Source organism: Cetorhinus maximus, chromosome 4 (assembly GCF_964194155.1).
Source record: "Cetorhinus maximus chromosome 4, sCetMax3.hap1.1, whole genome shotgun sequence".
In the NCBI taxonomy this organism is placed as follows: domain Eukaryota; kingdom Metazoa; phylum Chordata; class Chondrichthyes; order Lamniformes; family Cetorhinidae; genus Cetorhinus; species Cetorhinus maximus.
This window is the reverse complement of record NC_135882.1, coordinates 127,959,269-127,970,196: the sequence shown is the minus strand read 5'-3', so window position 1 is coordinate 127,970,196 and position 10,928 is coordinate 127,959,269. Positions and strand designations below refer to the sequence as shown.

At 42.7% G+C, this 10,928-nt stretch overlaps 1 protein-coding gene across 1 annotated transcript in view; it reads right to left on the bottom strand.

Moving 5' to 3' along the window:
* LOC144680093 (neural-cadherin) overlaps positions 1–10,928 on the bottom strand; it is a 298,432-nt gene that overhangs the window by 84,725 nt on the left and 202,779 nt on the right. Inside the window, exons 9-12 of the mRNA XM_078541239.1 lie at positions 9,049–9,217; positions 5,656–5,826; positions 4,442–4,614; positions 1,500–1,667 (exon numbers count right to left, since the gene is read on the bottom strand). Coding sequence (XP_078397365.1) covers positions 1,500–1,667; positions 4,442–4,614; positions 5,656–5,826; positions 9,049–9,217 — 681 coding nt within the window. The remainder of the gene's footprint in view (positions 1–1,499; positions 1,668–4,441; positions 4,615–5,655; positions 5,827–9,048; positions 9,218–10,928) is intronic.

Below are 10,928 nucleotides of genomic sequence, written 5' to 3'. Positions count from 1 at the left end.
TGTCGAAGGCTGACACATGAAGAAGAGTTATTTGGGCAAGACAACTGAAAGCATAGCAGCCAATGGAAAAGTGAAGAAAATCGTGGATGTGCAAAACACCAGAATTGGAGGAGTGAAGAGAACTTGAAGCAAGCAGTGCATGTGGAACTCTACGCCAGAGAAAAGGAGGATAGAAAAATGGTAGAAAAATACAATGACTTGAATTTATATACAACATTTCGCATAGTAAAAAAAGTTCCCAAGTGCTTGGCAAGGCAGCTGAAGGAAGGGCAGGAATGGAGGAGGGAAGAAAATCAGGCATGCGCAAAAGGCCAGAATTAGAGCAGTGCAGAGATTTTGGAGGCTTGTAGAGTTGGAGGTTACAGAGCTAAGTAGGGATACATGGTAATAATGGAGAAGACATGGGGCAGGATCTTTAGGGTGGGGGGGGCAGGGCCCACTCGCCGACACGTAAAATGACGCGGGATGACGTCGGGCAGAACTTCTGACGTCACCTTGCGTCATTTCCATTTTCAGGTTGGCTGGGGCGCAGCCGAGTCAGCTGTGCACCCGCTGACAGTCTATTGAGGCCATTAATAAACAATTTAGGTTATTGACAGGACTGCCCGTCCAACAATTTAGGGTTGGCAGGTAGGCCGGGAGCCTTGGCGGGCTTCAGAAAAAGCATGAAACCTCATCCACGGGCGGGATGATGTTTCATTGGGGGCTTTTAAATATTTAATAAAGGTTTGAGTTAAAGTGATGGACATGTCCCAGCTCATGTGACATTGTCACATGAGGGGACATGTCGGGGAATTTTTTAAACATTTACCTTACAAGTTTTAATTCTGAGCCGATTTCCCTGAGGCAGCACTTAGCCTCAGGGAGGTGAGTGCGCTCTTCCGCGTGCATGCGCAAGAGCACACTCCCGGCTGAGGGAATCCCCCCACCACCTGCACAGGGAGCACATAGCGTTTCCTGGCAGATGTCACGCTTAAAATGGCGGTGCGCCCCCAATCGGGGGTGCCAATCAGAGGCGCGCCCGCTTGCGCCCGCTCCTGCACTCCCCCCACCCCTGAGGAGGGAAAAATTCTACCTATGGGGTAGGTAGCTGAACTCAGGGTCAAATAGGGAAAAAAGATTGCAACCAGTCTAGTTCAGCCTCAGCAATTAGCTTGGGAGAGTGTTGGAGTCAGTGACTCGGAAATGGAGTTTCTGATGTGGATCAGAGCGAATGTTTTTGGTCAAACCAATGTTTAATTGGAAGATATTTCTGCCCATCCAATGAAAGATGTTTGTTGGATTTTTCCTGTATTTTTCCATAAAGATGGTGGGGCGGGGTGGGGGTAGTTTGGGTTTGATCCCACATTTTAACTTGAATGTAACTTGTCCTTTGTAAAAATTCAAAGTATATCGCATTTCAATATTGACATTTTTCTTCACAAGAAGTTTTGCATTGAACCCCATAAACCATTCTCGTAAGTCTCACCAAGTCATTTAATTTGACATGTAATACATACCACAATCCTCAAGTCACGAGTAGTATTCTCTGGGATTGTTATTTGGTATTCTTCTTGCTCCCACTGGGGTGGTTGGTTATGTATATTAGTGATGGTAACTGTTAGTTCTACGCTACTGCTTCGATTGCCTCCGTCAGTTGCAATAATTTGACGGCTGATATGAGTGATCTAGGACACAAAGACATGTCAAGAACTGATAACGATTTGATCAAATCAGATTTTATAATTTAGCATGGGATACGTAATCAGGTCCACAAACGTGCCAATTAATTATTATACATTATAGGCAGGCCATAGTCGTAAAATCCTTGGCAGAGACACAATTTCCTTCAATCATTTACAATTTATTTAGCTATTGCTGTATAATCAATGGGAATGACATTAGCAGCAAAAATGCAAAAATATAAAATGGAGCTCCAATGCTCTATAAATTGAAAATGTAATGAAAATAAATTGAATAACGTCAGTAAGCTAATTCTGAAAACAACTGATTTTATTCCCCTTCACTGTGAAGGCATCGTAATTGTCAATTAAAGCTGCCATAATTACTTAAAATTAAAGTCCAAGTATTAAGCTGAACATTGTACTTTCTGCAGATATCCAGCTTGTACAACAGGCCCAGGCATTGCTCAGGTTGTGCAGTTTGCGTGGCTGGGGGTGAGAGGGAGGTACCTTATTAGCACAGATCAGGCAGGAGAACATGCCATTTTGGGTACATCGCCGGTGGCCACCTGCACAATGTAGCCAAAAACTCTGACCTAGTTCCAACCCTTGGGAGCGGGGTTTGGGGTGGAGAAGCAATTGCTCAGGACCCCATTCACCCGTACCTTCAGCAATTGCCCTATTTGTCTCCTGACCATAGAGTTGAATCTGGGTTTCTTTTTAAACACATTTTTAAAATGTTACTCAGGGTCCATGCTACCATGATTGGAGTCCATCGATGGGGCACACATGCATCTTTGAGGAGGCCAGTTTGGCTCACTGACTGGCAATTACAACCACCAGTGCAGTGGTAGACCCTGGAGATTTTTAACTCATTCATGGTATGTGGGTGTTGTTGGCAAGGCCTGAATTTATTACCCATCTCTAATTGCCCTTGAGGAGGTGGTGGTGAGCCACGTTCTTGAATATAATTGAGGGACTCACTCGGCAATTTCAAAGGACAGTTAAGAGTCAACCACATTACTGTGGGTCGGGAGTCACATACAGGCCAAATCAGGTAAGGACAGCAGATTTTCTTTCCTAAAAGACATTCTTTCAAGTTATCAACAGTCACAGATTGCAACTCTTTTGAGTACAGTGAACCAGATGAGTTTTGGTGATAATTGGTAGTTTCATTGTCAGCATTACAGGCACTGGCCTGAATTTTTCAGTCGGTGTGCGGGGGACGGGCCCAACATGCCAGCATGCAAAATGACGCACAATGAGGTCAAGCATGCGTCCCGACGTCATTGCGCTATCTCACCGACGTTTCGCTTGGCAGGCGCGCACCAGAGTCAGCTGTGTGCCCACCAATATTTAAACGACCTATTAAGGCCATTAAGGAAGTAATTAAGGTCATTGTTTACACTGCCCCGTCCAACCTTAAGGTTGGCGGGCAGGCGAAAAGGCCAAGTGGCCTTCACGTTTTTTTAGGAAACCTCATCCACGAGCTGGATGAGGTTTCCTAAAGCTTTTATAAATTGAATAAAAATTATTTCTGAAACCATAAAAACATGTCCCATCTCATGTGACACAGTCACTTGAGGGGACATGTTTAATTAAATTTTTGATCCATTTATTTATTTATTTCAAAAGTGTTTCAATCTTCCTGAGGCAGCTCCATGCCTCAGGGAGGTTGAAATGCTCTTTCATGCGCATGCGCGAAAGAGCGCTGGTCCCGATTCTTCCTCCCCCCACCCGCACAGGTAGCGCTAAGTGTATCTTATGTTGGGCAGTCCTTAATTGGCCCGCCCGCATAAAATGGCAGCAGGGAGCCAATCGCAGGCAGCTCTGCCACTGCTCCCGCTGAGCCCGCCCTCCGGCTGAAAAATTCAGGCCTCCAGCTTCTCATTCCAGGTTTATTTAATTAAAATTCTCCAGCTGTGGGGGGGGGGGAGATTTGAATTCATGCCCCTGGATCACTAGACCAGCATCATAACCAGTCAGTAGCCTCACCCTTGGCCCTGTCCCCAGACCACACTTTGCCTTGTGACTTTTCATCTTTTACAAGTCACAGGAAATTTCAAGTACCAGTGGCAACCTCTCCACCTTTCCTAGCATGGGGTTAACCACTCTCTCATCCCAGAATGGCAGAAATCTCTCAATCTCTGCGCTGATTCAGTAGATCCAACCCAATACTAGGCCTCTGGAGAGAGTCCAGGAGATAATGGAATGGTGGGTAGAGGAGTGGCATGGGTGGGGGTGGGGGGGTGAGGCATATTATTGCTGGTGGAGTTTGAACAATTTAATGTCCTGCTTGTCCTAGATTCTGAAGTAAAAATTTCTCATTAACTTTTCTGGTGGCAGCCTGCAGTGATCCCATTGGTCCCACTGGTACTTGAAGAATCTGACCACATCATGCATGGTGCATGTTGTAGTCATATGCAATTGAACTTTGCAAAGGGAACCTCATAGGCCCCCAATTTTTAAGTGCATGCCCATGATGCCTCAAGAGGAGCTTTAAGCAATATGGATCCCTAAATTCTAGGTTTACACAAGTGAAATGAGCGCAGCATGATCTGATTTTGAGGCCAAAATATTTAGAAATCATAGTATCCTTTCTAAAGAGCAAATGCAAGGAGTGAACACAAACAGCTATGGGCCTTTTGAATTATATGTGTTAAGTTTAGACTGAGTTCAGGGCTGCGTAGTTATGCATTTGGGAGTGTATTAGAACTGGCAAAACTTTGAAACTATTCAGTCTGATTTCACTATTAACAATAGGGATCTCATAGCCTTACCTGAGAAATGGGATGGTTGACATAAATCCAGCCTGTGCTGGGACTGATCTGGAAGTATTCGGGCTGCTGCCGGGATATAGAATAAGTAATGACTGCATTGATTCCATGGTCGTCATCATGAGCTGCTGCACGCAGGAAACTGGTGCCAACTGGTGTGTCTTCACGCAAGTAGTCTGAGTGCAGAAGAGAAACTATTTCATCCAACTTATTTGTTTGCTGACTTTTAAAAATTGTATTTAAACTTGATCTTTCCTCCTTGTCCCGCTCATAATTACATCATTAGGTTGCATTCATTTCAACACAGTCTCCCTATTGGAGTACAGCATGTTATAGCTGCGTGATAGATTTGTAAAATGTAGGCCATTGACAAGATTCCCTGCTGTGTGCATACTGAATTCCTGCAATACTGCCAAGGCACCAAGTGGAGGCCTGGTAATTCCCCACATGAAAGGTGGAAAAATGAGAGGTACAGGCCATTCTCCTGACCTCTGGGCAATCAGTACAGAAGAGGATATAGGATCAAGAGTAAAGTGATACGTCTTCATGAATGTGCACAAGATATGATCACTAGTGTGGAAAAACTAAAAGAGATAAAGAAAAGCCGACAGCAGCTTGATGCATTTTCCAATATGGAACCAAACCACACAGACCAAGAAAATCCTTGAGTTGATCCCAAGCAAGTGCTGCTCTCAACCGGAGCAGCAGTTGAGGTGCAACAATTTAGCTCAGTTTCACTGACATAAGGAAAGGATAAATTCACCATTTGTAGGCAAACATGAACATTGACAGCTGGGGAAGATGCAGGAAGGAAAAACACATGTTGACCCACAGCCCACGAGTCAGCATCTTCTAGAGGAGGGGAGGAGAAGAGCATCACCTATTGAGAAACGACAGCACCCTTCCAAATTACACGCCTGTTTTGTGATGTTTAAAATTATTGAATGCACTTAATATTAACTTTGTTGCCTAAACAGAAGAGACAGCATAAAAAGGCTGTTTTATTTCAAATCCTGAATTAATTTTGCCAGTGTGATTCACAGAGAAAGGAAGTAGAGGTTGTTCACTTGCTGGAGAAATATGGCCCAAGGGAGAGGAAATTACAGTCGCACAATACTGGTTATTGCATAGGAGTCCAACAGTACTATAACATCAAAGAAATCAGACACATCATGCAGCCAATTACTGGTAGGTAGAGTCCAGTGTTTGATGCTTACATTGGTAACGACTGTTCTCGAATTTTGGGTCATTATCATTTTCATCAGCTATGAGTATGATCATCTGACAAATGCCAATCAGTGGCTCCTGGGCCTGGTCCGTTGCTGTTACTGACACAGTGTATTCTCGCTGATTCTCTCTATCGAAACTCTGTGTTGTCGTAATAGATCCTACAAAGGAATTTTTTAAAAATTAACCAGCAACCAAGCATTTTGTGAATTCTTCTACATATTCAAATTAAACCTTTAGTCTGTGGGTCCCAATTATTTGAACTCATGATTACTCAAAGTATCTATTTGTCTTCTGAATGGGTTGAATGGCATTTCTCTGCTACACCATATTCTTTTGAGAGAGACTGCATTCAGATGAACAGAGCTTCTGATTGAAAACAAGCAGCACAAATACCTATTATGATGATAGACTGACCCTCAGACAATCGTTTCAACAATAATACTGCTGAAGAATTCAGACAGTATAATCTTCAAACAAAAGTTTCTCCTCAAAGATCAAAGTGTTTTAACTCTTCAGCGCTGACTCTCACGACTGACAAGATGGCAGGCGAAGAGAATGCTACCATTGTGGGTGGTCATTTTGGGGTAGTAGTTAGTTTGCATTGTATCCACGTTTTGGGTGTAAAACAGACACAAGTCATGCCAGGTTAGCAAATTAAATTGCCTGTACCCAAAACAAAAACAAAAATAAAAATACCTGGAAAAAACTCAGCAGGTCTGACAGCATCTGCGGAGAGGAACACAGTTAACGTTTCGAGTCCGTATGACTCTTCAACAGAACTAAGGAAGAATAGGTGAAATATAAGCTGGTTTAAGGGGGAGGGGTGGGGGGGGGGGTGGGGGACGGACAGGTAGAGCTGAATAGAGGGCCAGAGATTAGTGGAGATTGCCAAAAGATGTCATAGACAAAAGGACAAAGGTGTTGACGGTGGTGATATTAGCTAAGGAATGTGCTAATAGGTGACATTAAGGGTAGAAAGCAGGACGAGCAAGGTACAGATAGCCCTAGTGGGGCTGGGGTGGGGGGGAAGGGATCAAAATAGGCTAAAAGGTAGAGATAAAACAATGCATGGAAATACATTTAAAAATAATGGAAATAGGTGGGAAATATGGCTGTGAATGCGAGTTTTAGTAAACACCTTGTCAAACACCAGGAGAGAAATGGAAAGCAATGAAGGTGAACAAGGCAAATGAGAGAGGCGGAAATCCTGTCAGAGAGAAGAGCAATACTTCTTCAAGGTAGGCATTCCTTGAAGTGAAGCGGCAGTCAATTAAACACTAAGATAACAGCAAAAAACTGCGGATGCTGGAAATCCAAAACAAAAACAAAAATAAAAATACCTGGAAAAACTGTACCTAATCTGCACAGGCATCAGGACAACAGTGAAATTTGTCTGGCCAGTTTTTAAGGTGCCCTAGCAGTCATCCAAAAAAGGCATTAGAGTCCTTGAATATGTTAATGAGGAGTTTAATACCTGGTGAAGGACCCCTCTATAAGACTGTTCCTGGTATAAGGGGCAGGTATCGAATTTGCCAACTCAGGATTCTTCAGTGGACCCCAGAACTGTGGTTATTTTAATTTTTTTTTGGAGAAACTTTTATGTGAAGTCATGAGGAGCAGGAGTGCTTTCCCCAATTCCATAGTCCTTGCAACGAAAATCTATGATGTTATTCTTCATTTGTTTACAATTCTCTAGAAACATACCATGACAACATAGTTGTCATGACAAAAGTCATCATAAAAACTTATAGCACAGGAGGAGGCCATTTGGCCCATTGTGCCTGTGCTAGTTCTTTGACATTGCAATCATGCTTCGACCCAAATCTCTGCTTTTTGGCCATAAGCCTGTAAGTTCCTCATTCTCAAGTACCCCTCCACTGCCTTTTAAAATTATTCTTGGAATCAGCTTCCATGGCCTTTACAGATAGTGTTCTAGATCCTAACAACTATCCGAGGGAAAGAGTTTCTCTTCATTTCCCCTCTAGATCTTTTGCCAATGACTTTGAATCTTTGACCTCTAATTATTGATCCACTCTCAAGCAGAAGCTAAGATGTGATAATTCTACCTTGTGTAAGTAAGTTAATTGGATGACAGTGAGAGAGTGTGGTACTTTTTAACCATTTTAGTGCCTGGTGCTAGTCTCACCTTCTCTCTTCATGAGGCTCCAATCAGGAACATGCAGCCAGAATTGCAGATGCAACAATCCAGTTTGGAAAAATGCAGGACAGCTACATTCTTCCAGCTTATTTGATCATCATATTTTCTCTGCCTGATTACATGACTCAGGTAAGTTGCTGACTACAAAGCTGCACAGTTAAAGGTTAGTGCACTAAGAAGGATACCAGGCTTCTTTCATTTTTTAAGACAACTATGATTTATCCCATTAATCATTATACTGAACTATGCACTCCGGTACCTGAATAACCAGAACTATATTTGTCCTCCAGTATTAACAAATTAAATGGATAACCTGAAATCCACGAATCACTACAGCCTTTTATCCAGCCAGAATAAACATCTTATAAATGCATTACTTGAAACTCAATAATGGTCTTCCCAGGTGTTCAGGATTCAAAAGCATCAATTTTTTGAAAATACTTTTAAGTTTTTAAACAAGGAACAATAATTGAAAATAAAAGTAAGGTTGTTATACTTCAGTTATACAGGGCATTGGTGAGACCGCATCTCAAATATTGTGTGCCGTTTTGGTCTCCTTATTTAAGGAAGGATGTAAATGCATTGGAGGCAGTTCAGAGGAGGTTTACTAGATTGATACCTACAATGAGCGGGTTGTCTTATGAGGAAAGGTTGGACAGGGTGGGCTTGTTTCCGCTGGAGTTTAAAAGAGTGAGGGATGACTTGATTGAAGTATATAATGTCCTGAATGGTATTGTCAAGGTGAATGTCGAAAGGATGTTTCCTCTTGTGGGTGAGTCCAGAACTAGAGGGCACTGTTTTAAAATTAGAGGTTGCCCTTTTAGGACAGAGCTGAGGAGAAATTTTTTCTCTGACAGTTGTGCAACTTGGAACTCTCTGCCTCCGAAGGTGGTGGAGGAGGGGTCATTGAATATCTTTCAGGTAGAGGTCAATAAATTCTTGTTAGGCAAGGGAATCAAAGATTATTGGAGGTAGATGGGAATGTGAAATTCAAAACACAAACAGATTGGCCATGATCTTATTGAATGACAGAGCAGGCTCAAGGGGCTGAATGGCCTCCTTCTGCTCCTATTTCATACGTTCGTATGTTTGTAATTTGTCTACAAGTTCCTGCGTAGTCATTATTTCAAGAAATTCTAGTTTGGATTGGATAATTTGATTTACTTTCAATTCAGATTACCTTTTTAGTTTTTATTGAGATGTTACTGAGCAGCACACTCACCGGTATCTGGATTAATATGAAAACCTGGAGTAACTCCATCTCGAACCATGAGTCCATATTTCACCTGTCCATTCACTCCAAGATCAGCATCATAGGCATTGACTTGTAATACAAATGTTCCAGGGGGCTGGTTTTCCAAGACACAGGCATCTTCATTATATTTTAGGCACTGAAATCAAATCAGGAACACAGCTGATCTTACACCCAATCTTTTCTTGGTATCCATGAAGCTATAAATTAAAACTATATCACTTTTGTCCTAACAGCTCTGTCATGACTGAGCTGCAAGGAATTTGATAAACGTGGGGATAATAGATTGAGCAGCTAAAGTTCAGTGCTATGAGTAAAATAATGGGGTTGATTTAAGGAAGCAGTTTGCTTCATTTGATTTGCTTTAAATTATGAGATGCTTTGCTCTCATTCCTTCAGAATTTCTGAAAAATGATTAAGTTTTTTTATTTAAAAAATGTTTCACTTACCTCAAAGTGAGCTGATATCATCTTCCTCTCACTCAGCTATAGTGACAATGACAGTCAGCCTAACACATACCTCAATGGGATCAGGCTGCAATTGGGTTGGGAATGTGCTTTGAAATTATATCTCTGGCAAGCAACAGAGGTGCATTTTATTGTATACTGTAAGACATATCTATGTCTTATTAAAATCTTACTTGTGCACTCATTTCTTTGGCTCCTTTTGTAACTTGTTTTGTGTAAAGTTTTTCCACTAAAAATTCCAATATGTACATTTAATATGGAACTCTGCTATTGTTATTACAGGGTCTGGTCATCAGGTGGTTCTGTGACCTGTGGCATTTTGTTTTCTCCTAACTGATTTTTCCTCTCAGGTCAGCTAATTTTAAACTTAATCTTTTAGGTTTTAAATATAAGATTTATTTTGCATGCCAGCAAGGTCTCGCCTCTGGTTCTAAGGGCAGGATTTTACGTGTCGGTGTGCGGGGGCGGGGCCCGACACGTAAAATGACACGCAGTGACGTCGGGGGTATCTCCCGACATCACCGCGACCCATTTAAATTTTCAGGTAGGCGGGGTGGCGCAGTGAAATCAGCTGTGCGCCCGCCGACCTGTCAATGCCCAATTGAGGCCATTGACAGGGTCAATTAAGTAATTAAAGGACCTGCCCGTCCAACCTCAAGGTTGGTGGGCAGGCCAGGAGCCCTTTACATCCTCACATCCTTTAAAAGGTACCTGGATGAGCACTTGGCACGTCATAACATTCAAGGCTATGAGCCAAGTGCTGGTAAATGGGATTATGTAGGTAGGTCAGGTGTTTCTTATGTGTCGGTGCAGACTCGATGGGCCGAAGGGCCTCTTCTGCACTGTGAGATTCTGTGATTCCACTGGCATTGTAACGATACTGGTGCAGCGCTGTGGCAGGTAGGCTATGTATGTTACACTCACTTTGAAGTTGCAAGCAAAGTGAGGTCTGACCAGTCCATGCCACTCTTTTTCAAATGACATTCAGACGGACGTGATTTCCTGCTGGCGTGACGCAAGATCGGAGGGCGGCATGTGATTCCGGCGAGAAGCTAATTTAATGAGCATCCATGAGATGGTAATAAATGCAAATAGCATCCATGCCACTGGTCAGCGGTTACCCGACCCACCATTAACCCGCCGTCGGGAGAATTGTGAACTGTTTTTACATCGGCCAGATGCTGATTTTTTGGCGCTTGCTAGATTCTCCGCTCCCGCCCGTCATGAAACCCAACACGGCAGAATGGTAAAATTCTGCCCCATCTGTGACCCCATGTGTTAACTACAGCCAGGGTATCCTCACTCTCTGATTTCCATGTCTTGTTGAAGAGAACTTATTTCAATGATAAACTAGCATCTTTACACACTCTTTGAAACATCATA